The 22,100-nt window shown below is 26.7% G+C and overlaps 2 protein-coding genes across 7 annotated transcripts; one reads left to right on the top strand and one right to left on the bottom strand.

Moving 5' to 3' along the window:
- The first annotated feature begins 1,548 nt into the window (after positions 1–1,548).
- On the top strand, positions 1,549–7,993 carry LOC113553173 (tetratricopeptide repeat protein 7B). Of its 2 annotated transcripts, XM_026956355.1 has the most exons (17): positions 1,549–1,708; positions 1,815–2,171; positions 3,628–3,779; positions 3,843–4,011; positions 4,100–4,312; positions 4,378–4,504; positions 4,570–4,694; positions 4,759–4,870; positions 4,932–5,079; positions 5,153–5,341; positions 5,399–5,577; positions 5,666–5,948; positions 6,026–6,167; positions 6,241–6,467; positions 7,258–7,362; positions 7,424–7,515; positions 7,584–7,993. In XM_026956355.1, the coding sequence occupies exons 2-17, from the start codon at positions 2,057–2,059 to the stop codon at positions 7,714–7,716; spliced, it is 2,511 nt and encodes an 836-aa protein (XP_026812156.1). In that variant the 5' UTR covers positions 1,549–1,708; positions 1,815–2,056; the 3' UTR covers positions 7,717–7,993. The 2 variants fall into 2 exon arrangements, with proteins under 2 accessions (XP_026812156.1, XP_026812155.1); XM_026956354.1 differs by having other exon boundaries at positions 1,552–2,171.
- A 1,195-nt stretch (positions 7,994–9,188) lies between these two features.
- LOC113554344 (probable methylthioribulose-1-phosphate dehydratase) lies at positions 9,189–20,813 on the bottom strand. 5 transcript variants are annotated; one of them, XM_026958147.1, is made up of 12 exons: positions 20,664–20,813; positions 20,506–20,605; positions 16,980–17,274; positions 16,779–16,909; positions 13,639–13,718; positions 13,432–13,498; positions 11,068–11,190; positions 10,253–10,362; positions 9,912–10,072; positions 9,740–9,846; positions 9,477–9,679; positions 9,189–9,403 (listed from the first exon to the last, which is right to left on the bottom strand). In XM_026958147.1, exons 3-12 carry the CDS (start codon positions 17,272–17,274, stop codon positions 9,343–9,345), a joined length of 1,338 nt encoding a protein of 445 aa, XP_026813948.1. In that variant the 5' UTR covers positions 20,506–20,605; positions 20,664–20,813; the 3' UTR covers positions 9,189–9,342. The 5 variants fall into 5 exon arrangements, with proteins under 5 accessions (XP_026813948.1, XP_026813950.1, XP_026813949.1 ...); XM_026958149.1 differs by having other exon boundaries at positions 16,980–17,111; positions 17,178–17,274; positions 20,506–20,782; XM_026958148.1 differs by having other exon boundaries at positions 20,506–20,617; positions 20,664–20,781.
- Between the last annotated feature and the right edge of the window lie 1,287 nt (positions 20,814–22,100).

The following is a 22,100-nucleotide window of genomic DNA, read 5'->3' as shown; positions in this document are numbered from 1 at the left end:
ATCACCTACACTCAAACCCTCAAAACGACAAAAAATTTAAATCGAAAGACAAGCTGTTCTAGTCGTTTTCATAGTTGATACACCAATAATTTACAAATAATTATTTGCCAATAATTTGGCATAATGGTCTCATATACAAAATAAAGAAAATTTTATCTCCTATCTTCTACTTACTCCTCAAATCCTATCTTAAAGATCGCCAGTTCACGGTTCGCTGTTAACTATCGTTCTTCTTTATCTGCCTTCTCCAAAATTCAAGGTGGAGTTCCTCAAAACGCCATCGTAGTTATTATTTTCTTCTCTTCAATAGACCAACCTACTTCCACTAAAATCTCCGTCGCAGAATATATTGACGACAAAGCAATTATGTCAACTCGTGAAAATCCAATCATTGCTTCAAATAAGCTCCCACTTCACTCCTATTGAAATCTGGTGTAAAGTAAATTAATCTAAATTTTGCCACATCACTTTCACACTAAAACAAGGCATTTATTCTCAAGCCACTTTCAATAATATCGAAATTTCTCCAGGAAACTTGAATCAAACTTTCGCCTTCTTACCCTCAATTATTACTTAAACTCAAAATTAAAATTTTCAATCATGTATTGTCCAAATCTTAGTAAAAAATTCAAATATTCCAAAACGACTAAAACACCTTACTCCTAATTATAAACACTCCTTTCTATATTTCGAATCATATGGCTATGATTATGTATTTATGTGTATACTCCACTGATTTAAAACTTTCAATCAGTTCGTGAAACTGCTTTTAAATCCTACAAACGTTACCACAACTCTCTTCCAGATCATCCTAACTTACTTACTATATACTGAAAAATCTTTCTAATTCAATCCCTGAAAATCTCCCTAAAAGATTAAAAAGGAAATAGTGTCGCGACCTACTCTTCTTGACTAACCTTTTAAAATAATTTTCAATGTCGCCTGGGGGCGGCTTCTCCATCCAACTATTCAGTTTTCTGTCTCGTAAACCTAATTCTGTAGATTTGTACCATCACTTATGCTTATTATACTAAAATTGTATAGACTATATTAACTATAGATTGTATGAATACTATGAATCAAATAAAAAATAAAAACTATAAGTTATTTAAATTTAAAATGTGTAAAAGTAATATTTATTATATTTAGACATTCAGTAATCAGTAAAAATTTAAGTTGCCCGCTTTAGTTAAACTTAAATTTAATAAAAAGAAAAACGTTTTATTTTAAACATTGACCTATACCTAACCTAACCTAACCTAATTACAGGTCTATGATTTTAAATCATGCTATACTACTGCTACGATAAACGGTTACGCTTTACGGCGCGAATGGAGATGAACTGATGAATTATGAATCATGATTTTCAGTCGCCGTCTCGTCGGTCGAGGCCTGAGGGATTCTACTTCCGTATATGTCACGTGATGTTATTGTTTGTTATTATTTTTTATATTTTTTCTACTCTATCAGTCTGTCTCTTTCTATTAAACTGTTAAGATCACTTCTTATCATTGACGACACCGCAGTCATAGAATAAAGATTAGACCGCATCGCCAGTCACAGTGTAGTGTACTAGAGTGTGTGCACGCTTGTTCGTATGACAAAATATTCGTTTCGTAATCAAAATTAGTATTGAAGTATATTATAATTGACTACCTGTCCTGTATAGACGGTAATCCAGTTCACCGTTTTCGCTTGTCGGTATGAAGTAGGTGGACATTTTACTTTGGAATATCGTCATATCGTGAATGACGACCTTGAGCTAGTTGCTTACTTATTTGTAATTAATAATATTATTATTATCACTACTATAGCCTGACATCAAATGACGTTTATTGGATTGTGTATCCGACTATCCGAGTATTGTTTATGATTACTATTCAATTCATTGCCAGTATGGCGTATTCGACCAGTTATAGGACTTAAAAGTTATTGTGCCCAAAATTTAAAATATTAATTTATCAACACATTCAGGTGGTGAAACCTGAATACTTCTCGAGGTTCTCTCGAATTTTTTATATTTCGGTGATTAGTTTGAAAGGAACATATCGGCGCAATGTCCAGCAAAAATGTGAAGAGCACTAGGGTTGAGTCCGAATTGGCTGGATGTCGAGAAGAAGGAAATTGGTCTAAGATATTGGAGCTTGTCGAACAGTTATCTTCTGGAAAAGGCAAGTATATTCAAATATATATATCTCACTATAGTCACAACAATCTTATAAGACAGCACTTGGCTAGTAATTATGTGAAAATAAATTTTTTGCAGCTCTAATATATATATATATATACCTAATATGGTAATAAGATTTTATTTAAGGTCAGAGTGAATAGAATTGTAGGAGATGTAAAACTGAGCAATGCGCGCCCAGATTAAGGATTGAATGCCCCAGGACACCATAAACTTAGTGGGCTCTCTTAAAACTTTAACTTCAAAAAAATTGATCACTATATTTTAAAGACTGTATATTATTGAATAATTTTGTACAATAAAAAAAATATATGTAAGGCTATATAAATTATTAATTATGTAATAATTTATTATGCATATATTATATACCTATAAAAACACTGTATTTGTTACTAAAGAATTATAACCTAAATTTTTTTTCTTGCTTTTTCTTTTGTTATTTTGCAAATTGTATAGTTTCATTGAAATCAATCAATTGCAAAATATCATTTTCTGAGTATAATATCATTAATGGTGTTGAATTTTCTTGTGTCTGGCTTGTTCTATATTTATTTTTTTATTCTTGTTAACTTGTAAAATGCTCTTTTAGCCGAACAATTAGCTACTGGTATAATTAAATATAATCAAAGAGCAATTAAAATATTTGGGAATACTTCCTGCAATTAATGGTTGTAAACAAAGTACATTTTATTTATTTTATATAAATTAAGTAAATTATTGTTAAGTAAACCACCATTAACTCTACAATTAGTTATAATTTGTATTACCGTAATACTTATACAGTAGTGGCCCAAGGCATGGGCAACCGGGCAGTTGTTCAGGGTGCCAGAAGCGCATTTGTAGGTGCTAAAAAAATTGTAAAAACTTATGATGTTTTAATAAAAAAAATGTTTAAATAATAACGGTGTATAATAATTACATTTCTCTATAATAATAAATTGTTATATATTTAAGTTACATTTTTAAGGGCGCCTTTAAAAAATTTTCCCGGGGCGCCATAATATCTTGGACCTACACTGTACTTATAAATACTTAACTATTATAATTTGACTATATAGGTACTTTATTTAAATTAGAGTATAAATGCAACTATTATTATATCTGTATATTAAGGGTGACCAAACTGTGGCTCGCATCTTATCGTAAGATAGAAAAAAAAATATACATATATTATTACTATGACCTTTTTATTCATTTTAGCTCTTCCACATTTATTAATATATTGAGCAAGTTTCTTCTTGCTGGCCACCCCTGCTATATATCATCATATGATATATATAGATTCTATATAATATTAAACAATTCACAATTTTACTGTCGACTAAGTCTATCTTTATTAAGATAGATATCTCGTATATTTCTATAACTTGTAATAAGGGATTTTTCTGTAAATAATTATTATTATATTTATATAATTTACAATTTTTTTTAATTTTTAGCAATGCTGTACAATTTAATGGTTGGTGAAGCAAAGTTAGAAATGTTTTTAGAAGAAAACCCTCCTATTGAAAGTAACATTGCAAAAGCTTGTGGTGGTCTTACTGAAGCCAAATCATACTTAACTGAATCAATTAGTGAGCTTTCTACACAAGTAATAAATTATTAATTATTAGCATAATGTATACTTTGCTAACTTAATTTAAATTATTTCCAGTCCGGCTTGAGTATTGATAGCCATATGTTGCTTGCTAAATTGTGTTACGCTTGTGGTCATTATGACAAAGCAATGGAACATTGTACAGAAGCCAAGTTGAACTCAATAATACAAACAGATTTACAAATCCGTAACATAAGGATATTGTCTGAGTCATTTGCAATAAAAGGTAAGTTAAGCTTATTCAAAATTCTACTAAAAATTATTGTTGTATAAATATAAATTTCATTGTTTTAATTTTATAATTATGATCATAGGCTTGTGCCAAGAAAAGTTAAGACCATCTTCCAGTTCTCGTTTTAAAAAAACAGAATGGATTGAAGGTGTTATTAAAAACTATGAGCAAGCGGCCAATTTAGGCATTTTGTATTTACAAGAACTAGACAACAAAGAAAATCAGCTCATATTGCCATCACCACTTGGTGGTAATGCACCATTGATTACAAATAGCAATTCTACATCTGCTACAGGTATTTTTTTTTTTTTTTAACTTTTATTTAATATGCTAAATGTTTGATGTAAATTTATTTTACAGGTTCTCATTCTCCACAGCCTGTGAACATGACACATTCTCTGAGTATCTTAGTAGAGACAGCTATCTTGAGATTGCCTCTGTTGCTTATTGAGAGTTCAAACTATGCTGGTGCCATAACAACATTCAGGTAAAACAATGAGTAAACTTACTTACATAAAGTAGATAGCTTCAACTCCTATGGTTTTTGCTTAGGAGTATATTATCATCTTGTGAAGCGCATGGTAGTCATTCCATTAGACTTATTTTAACATATCAATTTGCTGAATTTCTTTTACGCAAAGTCTCTCCAAAATACTATTCACTTCCAACTCAAAGTAGTAAGTAATTCTTGTAAACATTTTAAATTTTAAATAAAATCTGATATTTTAATCTTTATTGTAGCTCCCTCTAAAAAACAGTTATCAAATATAAGAAAACCAAAAAAATATAATTCTATTAACATGTTCATGCCCAGAAGTGAACATGAAGAAGTAATATTGTTGCTCATTATAAGGTAATTGCTAACTATTTAAAAAAATAATCTCAAATTTACCAATTGTACCATTTAACAACAGTGAAGCAATGGCAGCAAGAAATGCAGTATTGAGTCAGTCTCCAGAATTCAAAGAAGCAAGAATTAGAGCTTTTAGTTTAGCCACAGCCATTTATGATCTGTTAACCTTTGCATTAGTCCTTTGGGGTCAATATAATATGTTGTATGAGGTTAGTTTTTATTTGTATTTATTCTATTATACCTATATTAATTATTTTCTATAAAACTATAAAATTTGATTAGTCTTTTGAACGTGCAATGAAATTTTCTGCTGATGATGCTCATGTTTGGATGCAACAAGCTTTATGTCTTGAAGCTGCTGGTCGTCATATTAAAGCTTTGGAAGTATTAACTCAAGTCATATATATGCAACCCAAAGCAATAGTTCCATGTTTATTAGCTGCTCGTATTTGTTATCAACATTTATTTAAGGTTAACGTTATAAATTATACCAATTTAAAAAAATATAAATACTAATTTTAAATTTAGATGGAAGAAGGATTAAGTTGGAGTCAAGAAGCTCTTAAAAGAGAAAAAATGCATTCAGAAAATTTACTATCAAGATGTAATCTATACATAGGCATTGGAGCACAGTGTATGGCGTTGACTTCGTTTTTGAAATCAGTTAAAGATAAATATCATGCGCTATGCCTTGAATCTCTTACAAAGTACTATTTTTTTAAATTTGAATTTATTTTATTATTTTTTTAATTTAATTATTATTGGTATATAATATATAAATGATAACTATTTTAGAGCACAACAATTAGATCCCAATGATCATTTGGTTTATTATTATTTGGCATTTTATTATGCTTGTTTGGCTAAAGTACCTGAAGCTACTACTAAAGTACGCCAAGCATTAACATTGAATCCTGAACATACACCATCATTACAGTTAGCTATCTTATTGTTGAGTGCTCAGAAAAAAATAAACGAAGCCAAATCTCTTTTAGAATCATCTTTGGAAGACTTTCCTGATCATATTGGTTTATTATTCATCAGAGCCAGGATCGAATTGCAAACAGAAGCTTCTGATGTAATTAAAATACTTTTTATAGCTATTGATTTTATAGCTATGCATAATATTGTTTTTTTTTTCATACATTTCAAAAGGTTGCACTTGTGACAGCTAAACATATGCTTTCTATGTGCAAAGCTTCTTCTGCCAGCAATGAAGGTTCTCCTTCTATAGAACATACTGATACTCGTAGTATTTTTCAACTTTACACTACTGAACTCTCAGACAAAGATTCAAGTAATACATACATTTACATAGTTTTTTAATATTTTTTGTTGATTATAAAGATAACAAGTTACATATTGAGTAGATTCTTTGGGGCCAGCGCGTATTGAACAAGCCTTATCAGAAGTAGCATCATCTATTAGTTCACTGGTTCCCCAACGACCTGTGACCAATACGGTATGGCACACACAGCAAAACGTTTGGTTACTTTTAGCAGAGGTATACTTGTCCCAAGAACAATTTGATTCAGCAAATAATTGTTTATTGGAAGCAGCCAGTATTTTTCCATTATCACATCACATCATGTTTATGGTAAATGCTTTATATATCACTTTAAACTGAGGTTGATAGATCTATACTTCTATAAATTACTTGACATAAATTTTTTTTTTTATTGTTATTTTATAATTTAATGTTTGTTTACATTTATATTAATATGATTCAGTCTCATAGATGCGTACAGACTATAATTTTTTAAATACTGGTGTTTGCGTAATTTTACTTTGAAAAAAAACAATTAAAGATAGTTTAGAATGTTTAGATAAACTAAAACCAAAGTGCAATATTATCAATAGCAGTGGTATATTTAGGATTTCTTTGAGGAAGAGGAATATAACTAAAAATGTTGATGCCGAAACACATCCTAGCATTTTATTACCTACTGATAAAGTAATCGTAATGAATGGAAAAAACGCTACTATAACCATAATATGGTTTATATCAGCAGTCTTTAACCTTTGTGTTGTGGCAACCCAAGATATTTACCAAATTTTTCATACGACCTTTTTATAAATAATGTTCAATGGCGGTTTAAATTTTAGCCGACCCATTTAAAATTATTGGCAACCCTATGGTTAATAACCGCTGGTTTATATTATAAAATATGTTAAAAAGAGTGGTCAAAGGAGGACTCTAATTTCCCTCCATAAATATGCCACTGACTAATAGTAATATTTTAAAATATGGATTTTACTAAGGTTCTATCACACTGTTGTATTTGTCTATGTAGATTCTTAAATTTAATGTTATTCTAGTTACTATAAATCATATAATTCTATACTTGTTTCACAAATACATTCTTTCTCTTACTATGTTGATACAGAGAGGATTATTTCATGAAAAAAGAAACGAATTCAATGAAGCAAAACAATGCTATCAAAATGCAGTAACAGTACATCCGGCTCATTTGAAAAGCTTACAACATTTGGTAATTATAAAGATGTTTATTCTTCATTCAGTTATTTTATTATAGTACTTTTATTTCACAGGGATTGATGTACCATTATCTGGGTAGCCATAGATTGGCTGAAAAAACATTAAGAGACGCTGCAAAAATAAATCCTTATGCTCCAGAAACGTGGTATGTTTAAATTTGCATAAATTAAATGTATTGTTCCATGTTTTTAGCTATTTTATTTAATATTACAGGTATAATTTGGGAAAAGTTTTGGAGAGTTTAGGAGAGACTGACAGTGCCACGGACAGTATGGCTACTGCTCTGCAAGTAGAAATGGTCTGTCCAATAATGCAATACACAAGCATTCCTTTACCATTTGATTAAGACTATTGTTTTTTTTTTTTTTTTAAATTATTATTTTTAAACTGTATGGGTTACCTAGTAGAAAAAAAGTAATTAAAAAAAGAAGGAAGGGGTTACTGGTTACCATGTACTATTATTTATTAAACAAGTTGACTTACTTGTTAGTTGGCAGTATTAAATTATTATAGATTATAGCTTTACTTATTATTTGTCGTATTAGGTTATGCTTTTATGCTTGTTTTGTTATTTGATCAAATTCTTTGTTATTAATTAATAAATGTAGCAGTTTTAACTTTTATTTAATTATCAATAATTTTGGTTTTACATCATCCGAATGGTGTTCACTTATCAGTTTAGAGGAACTAATTAAATAAAAAGAATATTATAAAAAATATTGAATTTCATCTACAACTTAATTATTCCATTCAATAATTTATTCTAGTAAAAAAACTTAATGGTTTTATAATCTGTAATTCTAATATTTGGTTTTGGTGATACTGTATATTTTCTGGTCTTAGCATATACTATATATCACCAATTTTGTTATGAAATTTATTTGCTAGAGATTACTATATTTTTAAAGTGAAATTTTTGTGGCACTTTTGATTGAGTTAATATTTAGTTTCCAATTATTGAACTAGATGATCACTTAATTTTAACACGGTTATTATGTTGTTAACAAACCATTCCAGTAGACAGTAAGTTAGTTCGGACATGAAGTGACAGCATATATAAAAATAATAAAAGAGATGATCTTAAGAGAGATCATTGGGTAACTCTAACTTCAGTTTTATTTAAATCTAAAGAGCAAGATAATAAGTCAATGATTCTTTATTGTTTTGATTAAGTAACTGTCAACAAATGAGTTATAAAATTATTCAAAGAAATCATGTGATATCTTAAAACAATAATTAAAAGCTGGTTTGATAATATCTTCACTTATTTAAATATAACACATTACTTTAGCTTAGAATTAAAATTTTATAAATTAATAATTCAAATAAAATAATAATGGTCCATGCATATGCTATGAAATTGAAAATATTAGATATTCAGGTTTGATGTATGATAATAATCATAAACGTTAAAAACATATTAGATATACTCTTATCTTTAAGAAATCAGTCTGGAGGTCTAAGAGTCATGATAAAAATATACTAAATTGATTTTTACAATTCTAATAAAACAAAAGGGCTTTATAGTATTTCAATTTTGGGTGGGCTTAGATTCAATTCTTAAGTTAAGCATGTTTTTTAAAACCATATATGCACTCTTACTATAATTTAAATATTCTTACTGATATAACAAAAATATTTAATGAATACTGAATAGGCTTATTCAATAAGATCGATAGAATAATAGAATATTTTTTATGCACAACCAACTGATGTGCAACTATAATTTTGTTTTAAATAAGTAAAAAAATCAGACTATTTTGTAATAATGATAATAAACTCATAAATTATATGATTTATAATGAATAACAAATTATATTTTGACAAGACCTTTTTATATTATCAAATAATACACAAGACATAGATTTAGTCTGAAAATAATTAAATAAAATAGTTTATCTTCAATAGCCCCTGGATAGCTCCCAATTGCTTTCCATTAAGGGTCAAGTCTACAAGTATGAGTATAATTTTATTAAACATTATTTATTTTTTTGAAAATTGCTATTTTGAATAAATATTCATAACATTCCAACCTAAAAAAAATCCATAAAAAAGAATAAGTAATTTGTTTTATTTACATCAAACGATATTAAAAGTTATACTCACTGTGTTTTAGCCGACTTCCAATCACTGCCCCAAACGTACATTCCATGGTTGCGGACCAAAACTGCAGAAGTGCTGGGATATTTTATCAGGGCCATTTTAAAAGTGTCAACTAAATCTCTCTCATACTTTGAATTATCAATTATTGGTATGACAAGCTCTTCGTCGTTATCATAGAATTTTCCCGTTTTTTCATTAAAAATTCCCTAAATAGTATTTACAAATAAATCAATCTATTAAAATACCATATAATAATTTTTACTTACTTTGATCATTTCTAAACCAGTGATTCTTATTTCATTTTCTGGATTTAACAAACATAATTTAACTACTTCTTGTGAATGTACATGTATCACAGCTCCTGCATTACGCTCTAATAGTTTTTACAAAAATTATTTGTGAGCAAAAAAAAATGAATTAAATAATTTTTTAACTTACCATTATAAGAACACATAAATATTGGAGTGCACTGGCTTTTTGATAATTTTTTATCTGCTTTTGGAACTATAATATCTTCGCCATTTAAATTTTGAACAAATAAATCGTCAGGCTCAATTCTTTCTTTTTGAACACCAGATGGTGCAATAAAAATTTGATCACTAATAAATCATTAAAAATTATTAATATAATTTCTCTAAATGGTATATTTTTTAAATTGATTAATTATAGCATGTGATAACGAAATAATAAATATAATATTTTAAATTATGTTAGGTACTCTATTATATTTATATTATTTTTTTTAGAAAATTAAGACATTAAATAATAATTATATGTACTTGTGTTTAATGCTTATTCCACCACCGGTACCGGTAACCCATCCATTAGTATAGAATTGTCGGCATAATTCAGGAATCAAATGACGAGGGTGATCTTTTGAACCATTCTCCTGAAATATAAATTAAAATTATGAGCAACGTTATTTATTGAAAAAAATATCTAAATTCGATCCTAATAAAAAAGATAAAATTTAATTGCTACCCAAAAGTAATTTCTTCAATAAAATAGGCAAAAAATTAAATTATATATATAAGTTTACATTAATATTTGTCTACTTCGATGGTAGGTATTACATAACTTAATTAAATATAATTCAATAATTTTTATCATTTATCATAAAAGCTATTTTTTAATACTTACACTTAAATTTGCTGTTAAGGAATAAATTGGTTTATCATCATCAAAATCATTAGAAGCAAAAAATTCCATTATTAATTGATATATAATTTTAATAAGAAAATTTTTAAAATGCAATTGTTTCTGATTATGACGAACAGCAATATCTAAAAAATTTTTTTATCTCACCCTAAACTGAAATCCCCATAAACCTACTAAAATATCATTGCAATAAAACTCGATATCTCAAAAGTTCCCCTTGAGATTTCATATAACAAGTAATTGTATTACAATTGAAGTGCTAAAATTATCTTATCAACAAAAAAATAATTCATTTTTAACATTGAATGTATTATAGGTTATCTTTTAAAATTACAATAGATAAATTCTCCAATAATTTTAACCAATAAATATACTTATCATTAATCAAGTAACCTTTAAACATATTTTTTCAGATTATTATAAGCTTTAAACTTACAATCAATATTTGTTCCTCGTGATTAGATCTATCTTGCAGCAGTTGATCACCATTATAATTTGTTTCTAACACATTAGGTTGCTGGTTAGGAACAGCGGCCTGTTCAGTGGATGATGATCCTGCCTAAATAAATATACATTTATTAATAAATGTTAAGCTGAACAGAAATTTTCCTAGCAAAAAATATTAAGATATTTTTAAATAAAGAATAGTTTATTATTGATCAACATTTTAACAAATCAAATACTTTTAAGTTATGTATGATAATGATTGATAATGTAGTAAAAATATAATTAATACAGTGTTAAATTAAATACAGTAAATCATTGAAAATATTCATAATAAATGTAATAAATATTTCATTACATTCATATATGAACTTTATCAGCAGGTATATTATTTTATAGAAGAGTAAATATAAATGAAAAGTGCAATTATAAAATAATTGATCAAAAATAAAGATAGATATAAGAATATTATATAATATAAAAACAACAATGTTTTGTCAAAATAACAGGTTTTTTTGAATTATCTTAAATAATACAAAAAGTTTTCATGTTGTTTTACCACATTTATTTTATTCTGTGAAATTGTTGAAGTTAATGTATCAAACAATAAAAAATTCTATACACAGCTATATTGCTACATATATAAATATATCAGAAGAGATAAAAATACTTTTTAAGACAAATTTAAAATAACAAAAAAGTCTTTTATTAGTCAAAATACTAATGCTAAACTGATTTTGATTATGAACTATGTAACATTTTGGTTGCAGCCCTTACATAAAAAAATTGCAAATTGTTTAATTCTAACTTTTTACTCAAATATAATGCATTTAATTTGTTTGGCTTATGGATACCATAAGTTTTTTGAAGAATCTTTTGTTTTACTATGATAAGTACTTATAACAAACCTTCTGATAAATTTTAAAGATTTTTTGAGAAGCCAAATTTTTTAATCGGCATTTTAAAAAAGGTTAGAAAATTTGAAAATTTCAATTATCTATAAATAAATAGCTTAAAAAAGTCAAAATATTTTGAAAGATTAATTGTAAATAGATAACGCTAATATGATTATTTGGTAAAAATTTCAAGTATTTACAATGATTCGTTTTTGAGTTACAGCAAAATAAAAAACTGATGATATGTAAAATGCTCGTTTTTACGATACTTTTCTAGGGTTTTTCCTTATTTCCTGACTTTGAAAACTACTGAAATTTTTTTACTTTTGACCTTCCCAAAGTACCAACTAGATTCATTTGCTTTTTCAAAGAAAGGCTGAAGTCAAAAATCAAAGCACTAATACTACTCCCAAAACGTGATGACAGACAAAAAAAAAAAAAATATACATTTTTATAAAATTAATACATTCATCACTCCATTCAGAATCTAAAATAACTATTTGGATAATTATTTATGTACTAAATTCTCAATATATAAAAATATCCTAAGCTCTAACCGCCCACACTTTACTAAAAACAATTTATCCAAGTATATGGTAGTGAATTTGCTTGAATACAAATTATACAGTTTATTTGATGGAAACCTGATGCATTATTTAGCTAACTTTTTAGTTGCTACTTTATTATCTATATTGCCTTCAAATCCAAACACTAATAAGTAATAATAAATGAAATAAAACGGTTCTTAATAATCAAAGATACTTAAAACTTATAAATGTACATACAAATAAACTATTAAGAGGATGTCGTACCCACAAGTGTTTTCTGTCTTATTGACACATACCATACCTAAATATACATTCAATAGTTCTAATATTGAGTTTAGCTTAAATATTAGAGTAAAATGACCTATAATTAATCTTAAAAGTAAAAATATTATCTATATTTTCTTATTGGTTTTTTACAGTATTTTAATTTATGAGTTATGATTATATAAAATATTAATACTTAAAAATTCTCATAATTCACTTAACCTTTAATAACGCGCACATGTTAATTATTTATCTCATTCTATATTTTAATGCTATAAATTATTTATTGGAATTCCCACTCTCATGCCGGTCATAGTCACTATAATACAATCACAAAAACTAAACAACCTGGATTTTATTAACGTGAGCAATCGTTTACTAAAGTGGTTGTGTTTGTAGTTCGGCTCTATAGTATACTGCAAGGGTCACTAAAATTATAAAAATTAAAATATTGTAAATAAACCCAAAAAGAAAACATAGACATTGTTCATAACTTTAAGTGTGATATTAAGTCTAATTTACTTTAATATTCAATTAGAACTTTTAAACATATATTTTAGTAAAGTATGCATTGTAGTAAGACAGGGACAACATATACAAGGATGACATCCTTTTAAATGTCTTATTAAATTACATCAGTTTACCTACCTCGTTATTCAATGATGAATTAGATGCTAAAAATTTGTTAGCAAAAAATGAGCTTATACGCTGGTCTCTGCAATATAATTTAATAATTAAATCTCATATAAAATGTGTTTATTTAAACAATTTAAAAACAGAAAAATATTTAACTTTAACAGTACACATTATTTTTTTTAAAACTACCTTTACTACCACTATGATTCAATTTCTTACCTATTTAATGCTGCTAAAAACTCAGCTTCCTCTACGGCTTGATTCCATTTAATTTTTAATTTACTCCGTGAAACTTGAGTCTGAATACAACAACAAATACATTAATACATAATTTAAAAAAACATTATTTAACTATTGCTCAATGTAAAGTTTGTTTATTCATAAATCTATGAATTATGTAAAACTATCTGTATAACCAATCTAGGAAAAAATGAACCAACATAAAATATGACACTATAGCAATGTACCTTAGTTTTAATATATAATGTATGTAGCTTTGTAAACTAATTCAACCAAGATAGGAAATTCACAAAATGAATTGAAAATAGCACTTGATTTTTGAACATGCTTCAAACAACTCTCTAAATATTCCTGATATCTTTAAGAACAATCTTTGAATCTTTCATCAAAATTAGTCAAGAAGATTTTGAGTCTATAAGCTACAAATATTGCATTTTGTTTTACACATAAAGAACAAGCAATCAAATAAATAATATTCTCTTTTACTTAAAATAAGATCCCATAACAACTTAAAATTAGTCTATATATTTTTATTTAATTTTATTTTTGTTAACAATACCCTTTATGAGAAAAAAATTATTTATAGCAACCTATAACCTACTGAAAACAGCAAAGATTACTCAGTCTCAAGAAATATATATGCAAAATATTATGCCAGTTGGTACAGTAGTTTCCAAGCCAAGAAACATCACATAAATGATTTGTTTATATATATTTTTATATATATTAAGTTTAATCTGTTATAAATCTATTAAATAACACTATTAATTTTGGTTTGTTGGCAGGAAGGGCTATAATTTATTTGCACACATTTATCTCTTTTAAAAGAGTTTTAACCACATATAATGTAAATAAAATAACTTATTTAGCTACAAATTTTCAAATTTATAATAACTGCTGATTGAAAATTATTATACTTATACAATGATTCCAAACACTCCTCTTCATAAGGCTTAAGACTTTTTAGTTTATTATATTCTGGTGTCATGGACTGGCATTAATTAAGTGCTTGGCGTATTAATTTTTTGGGATGCATAGCAGATCATTTTCAAAGAGTTCTTTATAATTTATAATTTCTATTGATATAAGTATATAACCTGAATATTGATCATGGTTATACTCAGAATTAATAAATGAATTCATAGTTTGGTCACTATCACAGTAAAATCGCAATTGACCGTCTACAACGGTACCAAAATTGACGGATAAAGAAAAATTTAATTTTATAATTATGAAATTCAATAAAATATTATTAAGTTATTTATTATTTGTTCACTTAAATATACATAATAGTGCAGCAGTTCCTAAACTTTTTTGATTCACACATTCACAAAAATAAAATAAAAAAATGTATCGCACCTCTCTTGAATAAATGAAATATTTTTTATTAGTGCATTGTACTATAATTAGGGTTGCCATTTACCCAGGTTTTAACAGCATTTCCCAATGTCTCTGCTGGTCATTAAATTTTTCCTGGTTAATAGAAGTTGAGAGAAAAAAAGTTATTAAATAATAATTTAATAATAAGACATGGAATAATTATATGTTATCTAAATGACTTAGTCAAAAATGTAATGTAAAAAGGTATGTAAAAAGTATGGATTCCGGTTTATCTAAAAATAAAAAATGTATTCAATATATCCTGGTTTGGTGAGGCAACCCTAACTATAATAGTAGTATATTGTATACAATATCAATATTTACCTCACGTCTTCTTTTTAAGTGCTTATACCTCTCAAGAGAGGTGCTCCTAACAGTTTGGGCACTACTATATTAGTATATATGATGACAAAATAAAATAATTTGAAAAAGTTAGATTATTTAATATTATATGCAAAATTAGATCAGTACTACTGGGATACTGAGTTGTGCGCATAAACATGACTAACTACATACAGGCTTATAGATAGTTGACTTGGTGGTGATTAAAAATGGATGTTATCTAACACCCACATGACAAAAACTGGTTGCCACCAAGTACTGATCTCATTTTGAATAGAATATAGTTTGTTTATATGAATTCTGGGTTTTTTTCTTATTGATGAGTATTTTATTTTTCTCAATATCATTAGACTTGACAAATCAGCTTTATCTTGTTTTTTTGTACTAACCTATACATTTAATTACAAAACATAATTTATCTTATAAAGAAAATAAGTAACAAGTGCATACATACCCATAATACAGACATGCAATATTATAATTATAATTCACAATATCACATTAAGATGGTAAGTGAAGTATAATAGAAATTTACGGATAATTAAGATCTTTGCTGTACTTATTACTAGCATTACAAAGTTTATCATTTACTATAAGAAAAAATGAAATTCCATTTTTTTTTTTAATTGCCTTTACTTGTAAAATTTTAAATTATTCCAATTAAATATAATTTTCTCTATAGTTATATAGTATCTGACAATATTATGTAACTAGACTAAATCAAAATGTATATGAGATGTTCCGAGTTAAAATTGTTATAAAGTATATCAATTATGACCAAAAACTTTTACCAAAAAAAGTGTTAACTTAGAAATATAGCTTAAAGATAAAAGCCTACCACACACAACTCAAGTACTTGGAATAATCACTATTGTAATTTGAATGATAGGTGAAAACTTATTGAAAAGTAAGAGTATACGAGTTCTGTCTTGTGTGGCATCAGCATACATCAGTGTATGCTATCATAGTGGTACACCTGCACAACCCAGTCAACCTACAATTGTTCCTACAAACTGATTTTCATTATCTCAATTATGAGCGCAAACAAGTCCCTACAGCAAAAAATATACCCACAATTATTACTATAATAATACTGCATTAAAAATTACAAAAAGGAACAAAATATATTGTATATTATTTTTAGTACAGCACCTGCAGACTTTTAAAAATAATTAATTTAGCTATCATTAGAGCTTTTGGATTTTTAATACCAAATGGAATATTACCACCATCACTCTAAATATCATTAAAAATAATTTTATAAATAAAAATAATATGCATTTCATTTTTTTGACTAAACCTTACTCTAAGCATATAAATTACACTTAAAATAACAATTTGAAAAAAATTTTAATATTTATAATAACAAATTACTTATGTTAAAAGTTTTTACTTACTAATATTTTTGGAATTTCAGCTAATATTTCTTCTTTACCAGAGAATTTTGAAATTTGTTTCATTTTTATCCAATTTCTTTTATAAGCGTCATTACAGTAGTAGATGTGCAACATAGGTACCATATTCTTATCTAAAATATAATCATTAATAATTAAAATTAAGAATTTTTGATTTTGATTGAATAGTTTATTTAAACATACTTTTGGAAAACTTATTTGTCTCCGGGTCTGTAATTACAATTCCTGGCCATACTGGATACTTCCCTGTCTTAGCCCACACCATGTCACCAATATTAAATACATTTCTTTTTCCATTACTCGTATTATTTGAAGCTGTTGGAGAGGATTTTCCATTGTTTTTTTTGTTCAATATAAAATTTATTTCGCGATAGGACTCACCCAGAGATAAATCGAGCTCTTCATTAAATTTTCTCTTGTTAGATATTCGACCATAGCGGCTTTTTTTAGTATCATCATTTTTTTTCATTTCTTTCATCTAAATTGATAAAAATAATATGATTTCATGAAAAAAAAATATAACAAAATGTAACAATTAATTTAAAATTTCTAAATCATAGGCATGCATAGATTTTAATCAGAGGAAGGAATCTCTTTTTCAAATAGGGAATTTCACGTATATATACAAATTTCTTAATTTTATGTTTATAGGTGCATGATAAGTAATTTTATTAATTTTACATCTTTACATTAAATAACTGTTATTTATAGTAAATGTTTAATTTTTTAATGACCTTGATGATTATTAGAGTAAATACATTTTATTTTAACACATTAGTCACATATCATATTTGTCGTTTGTGTATACTTGAGGTAACTCTGAAAAAATTATTTTAAAAAAAAAAACTGAAAAATTAAAATATAAACATACAACTTTCACAAATTTAAGTATTAATACATGTAGAAGATGCTAACAAAATCTAATTTTTTAATTGTATTGCTGACCAAATTAAAGTGTATTTAATAATAAGGAAAATAACGCCAATTGGCATCATTTCCCATATGAAAAAAATGTTAATTGATGCCATTTAGTCTCAACCACAGTGAAAATGTTGATGGGCTACATTTTTAATTTAATATAACCTTAAATTGTTTCAAAAAAGTAAACTTAAACTAAAACAAAAATTCACATAGTTAGGTAAATTTAAACAAATATATTATAAAAATATAACACTATATCATAACAATAATAATTTATGGCAGGTATAATACTATGATATAATCTAGCATATCTTTAACATTACCATTTCCTTTTTCAAAAACTAGCCAGAATACACTGATTTAGCTGAAGTACTTTTTAAAATTTTAATCTCAGCAATAAGATATATATTTTACATAGAAAGTTGGTTTAGTACAATTCTAAATTTAGCACCATAATAATATTTGTCAAACAAAAACCTTGGTTTAACCAATTTATTTAATTAAGTTAGGTTATAATACACTGTTACAATTTTCAGAATTGGATATGTTTATTTACTTTTTCAAACGCCTAGCACATGTATCATTAAAATGTTTATTATTCCTCAGAGAAAATTTATCAATGGTAAATATGTTCCCTGATAAATAATAATCGATAAGATTATAAATTGACCATAAATATATTAACTTGTATGTGTCCTAGAAATGACAGTTGCAATATGATCTAAAGAAAAATTAGCATTACAACTTGGCCTACTAGATTTGCCATGACTTCGATAAAGATCATTGCGACTATGGAAGGTAATGCTATAGATCGTAATACCACTTATCAGTATATTAACACTGTATGGAATTATTAGTTAAATCTATCATATATAATATCTGAGATGATACATTAATACTTAATAGTTTTTGTAATTTTGTGATAATAGATGACATATTTTTATATTTTATAATTAATATTGCCTATCACTCATGCATTATGTAGTCATTTTTAGCTAATATCAAATCAAAACATATATAACTTTGATTAAAAGATCGTTTTACTAATCTTTCAATTCTACATGAATAATGATATTGTTCACAAAACAGTTTTATTCAACAATTTTGGTTTAATGACATTCCTGGTAAATCTATGCAATTGTAAATTGTACCCATCCCCTTCCAAAAAAGAAAAGCAACAAAATAAAATCCAAGTACCTTATTAATGCTGATTAATTTGTTGAATATATTTATCCATTAAACATTCATAAAATATTCAGAATAAATAAATTAAAAGTTCTCATCTAATTAGTTACATTTTATATTTTTAACATAAAATGACTTTTAGTTAAAGCCTTTATAGAAATATATACAGTGGATTCTGCCTAATGTGGGCACCGGTTAATATGGGCATCCTAGGTCCCAATACAAATGTATATTAACATGGTTAAAAAAATCGCGTAATATGGGCACTCGATTCGATTTATGTGGGCAATTTTTACTTTATCATAGTGTTAAAATACACATATTTAAAAAGACTAATTTAATCGGGTTTCATCATATCTTTGAGATTGTGTTTATCAAAAGTAATAAAAAGCATTAGGTATCATTTAAATCTTAAAACTCTTTTCTGCATATTGTACCAAAAATGGCACAAATTAGTTTTTCGTAGTTTCTATTGTTGAAAGTAAAGTTACAACGTTACTACATATACAGCCCGATTCGACACAAAAAGGCAAACAATTTTGTTGAAAAGTACATCTACCTAACAGTAAAATTGTGAACTTCAGATGAAAAATAAACGAATGAAAATATTATTGTTGTGCAAAGTGAAAAACTATGCACTTTATGTTACAAAAATAACAATTTGATACTATACTACCGATCTTTGGTAAAAAAAAACTACTATCTTGTAGTACTGTTTGTCCAGAATATTTTAAAAATAAGTATAGATTTTTAAGTATAATACTTAGGTATTGAAATATATCATAACCTTATTTTGTATCCAAAATAACTCTTAATCAACTTTTAGGGGTAATTTCACTTGAAAATTTTTTTAAAAATTTTTCCTATCATCCTAGTGTTTTTTACAATAAGTACATTTTTATCAAAAAAAAATTAAAATTTATGCAGAAAGGGATTTTGTTAACTTTTTATAATATTATAATTTTTTTTTTAACCAATTTCGGTTTCTATGTGCAACCGCTTAATGTGGGCAAACAGGGCTGGTCCCAACGTGCTCACATTAAACGGAATCCACTACATATAATATGCAGATAAGTAACATAATCATAAACTCATAAACAAAGTCTGCATACTACTGAGAAACAATAATATCTCACATCATACTAGTGAGCAAATTAATAATGATACATTTATCTGTTTAACTCAAAGGCAAATAAAAAATGTTTTGTGACATTGTTATATCAGATATCAGGACACCGAGTTATTCTAAAATCGATATTTGCATTAAATTCTGATATATAGCGAGCACTAAAACTGATAGATTTAATTGAGTCAAAAGGAGAGTACACGATACTTTGAATAAATCCAACAAGGCTGACAAATCTATTATAAATCTGATTTATCATCCAAATTTAATTTGTACTGTAAGGAGACCATCCAAATTTAATTTGTACTGTAAGGAGACCAACCAAATTAACATAAGGAGTACTTGTTATACTAACCAACAAATCAATTTGGCCCCAAAAAACTTCCCAGTGCCAGCAGATAAAATTATTACATAATATAACTATTTACATACAACATAAATACAAATAATTTAAAAACTGACTAAGAATATACATACTGAATATTGATGGATTATTTGAAAACGATGAATGGACGATTTGTAAAGATTTTGTTTACTGTTTAGATTAACGTACGCTAATAGTAGTACACCTTAAACACTTTAAAAATAACTAATTAAACACTAGAAGATCATTCAGATCTCAAAATGATACCTACACATTTAGTAAATCACTAATGTATTACTCAGAATTCGCAATCATCAGCAAAGACTACATCAATTAACCATAGGAAAACTCGAATAACGAAAAAGATTACCTTAACTCACCTAAACAGCAAAAACAGAAAAATATAAATGTGTAAAATAATATCAAATATGGGAATTTGAAAATTATTGTTTTCTTAACAAAAATAACCAGGTTGTTACTTTCAAATAAAAATTATTTCCCTAAATAATAGGTATCACTGTTGACAATTCGATACATTTATAAAATTAACTTACGATATGAAATTACGAATTACGATGATTGATGAACCGGATTACTACTATCAGGGCCGGCGTAAGAAGTATTGGCGCCCCTTAACACCCTCCCCCCATAGTTTGACTAGTTTGAGTAGTAGTAAAATTAAGTTTTTTAGTAAGTTAAATAAAATTAGTATGTTGTTTATATCATAACTTTAAACTTCATTAGCTAAACCTAATCATACAATATTGTAATAAGGTTATACATATTATTTTATTAGCGTATAAAATTACCGAATTACGTAACGAATCTAGACGTAATTGTATAGTTAAGTGTATGAATTTATTTATAAATGAATAAATATTATATGAAAATAATTATTACAACACACCTATATATTTTATTGACACACACAAATGCGGTGGTGTGTAGCAGGGTATATTGTAAAGCGCTGTTGAGCATTGTTTGCGATATTGAGAACATTTTTGCGTTGTTGGAAATACATTTACACGTTGTTGATAATGTTATAATAATAATATTACTGGTGAGGAAGTTGGTGTAATGATTCGAAAATTATATTTTTGAATAACCACGGATGTCATAAATTTGTGGGAATTATGCGTATTTTAGTGAATTGATTTTCGAATTTTAAATATTACATATTAAATTATTTGATTAGTAATTTATATTATTTTAAAGATTATTTTTCGGAAATTGATTATCTTATCGGTACTTGCTTACGCCGAACATAGACATACAATCATAATAGTATGATTTAGTATTATATGTATTGTATAATAAACTATTTATATGGGTTATAAATATAACATTATAATAGGTATTTTCAGGCCTTGCTTTCTTTCGATTCAATTCCGGTAATTCCACCGATAATTATTTTACAAATCTAATTTTGCAAATAAAATTAGTTCTTAACTTATTCACGTATACGGTAATGCTGAAAAATTAACATTAAGTGCTCAAACGTTTCCCATGAGAGTAGTTACCAGTGAGATAGCATGTGATTTTTCATTTGAAACTTTTAACCAAAATTATGAGTCAACTAAATTATTTGATTTTTAATATATAACACCTAGTTCTCATAAAGAATTATTAAATTGCATCGTTGAAAGTTTCAAAAAACAATTTGCTTTGAACATAAAAACTAATGCTCTAGCAATGTCTTTGAGGTGTG

Source organism: Rhopalosiphum maidis, chromosome 2 (genome assembly GCF_003676215.2).
Source record: "Rhopalosiphum maidis isolate BTI-1 chromosome 2, ASM367621v3, whole genome shotgun sequence".
Classification (NCBI taxonomy): Eukaryota; Metazoa; Arthropoda; class Insecta; order Hemiptera; family Aphididae; genus Rhopalosiphum; species Rhopalosiphum maidis.
Note: the sequence above shows the minus strand (reverse complement) of the source record. Positions and strands in the feature narration are given on the sequence as shown.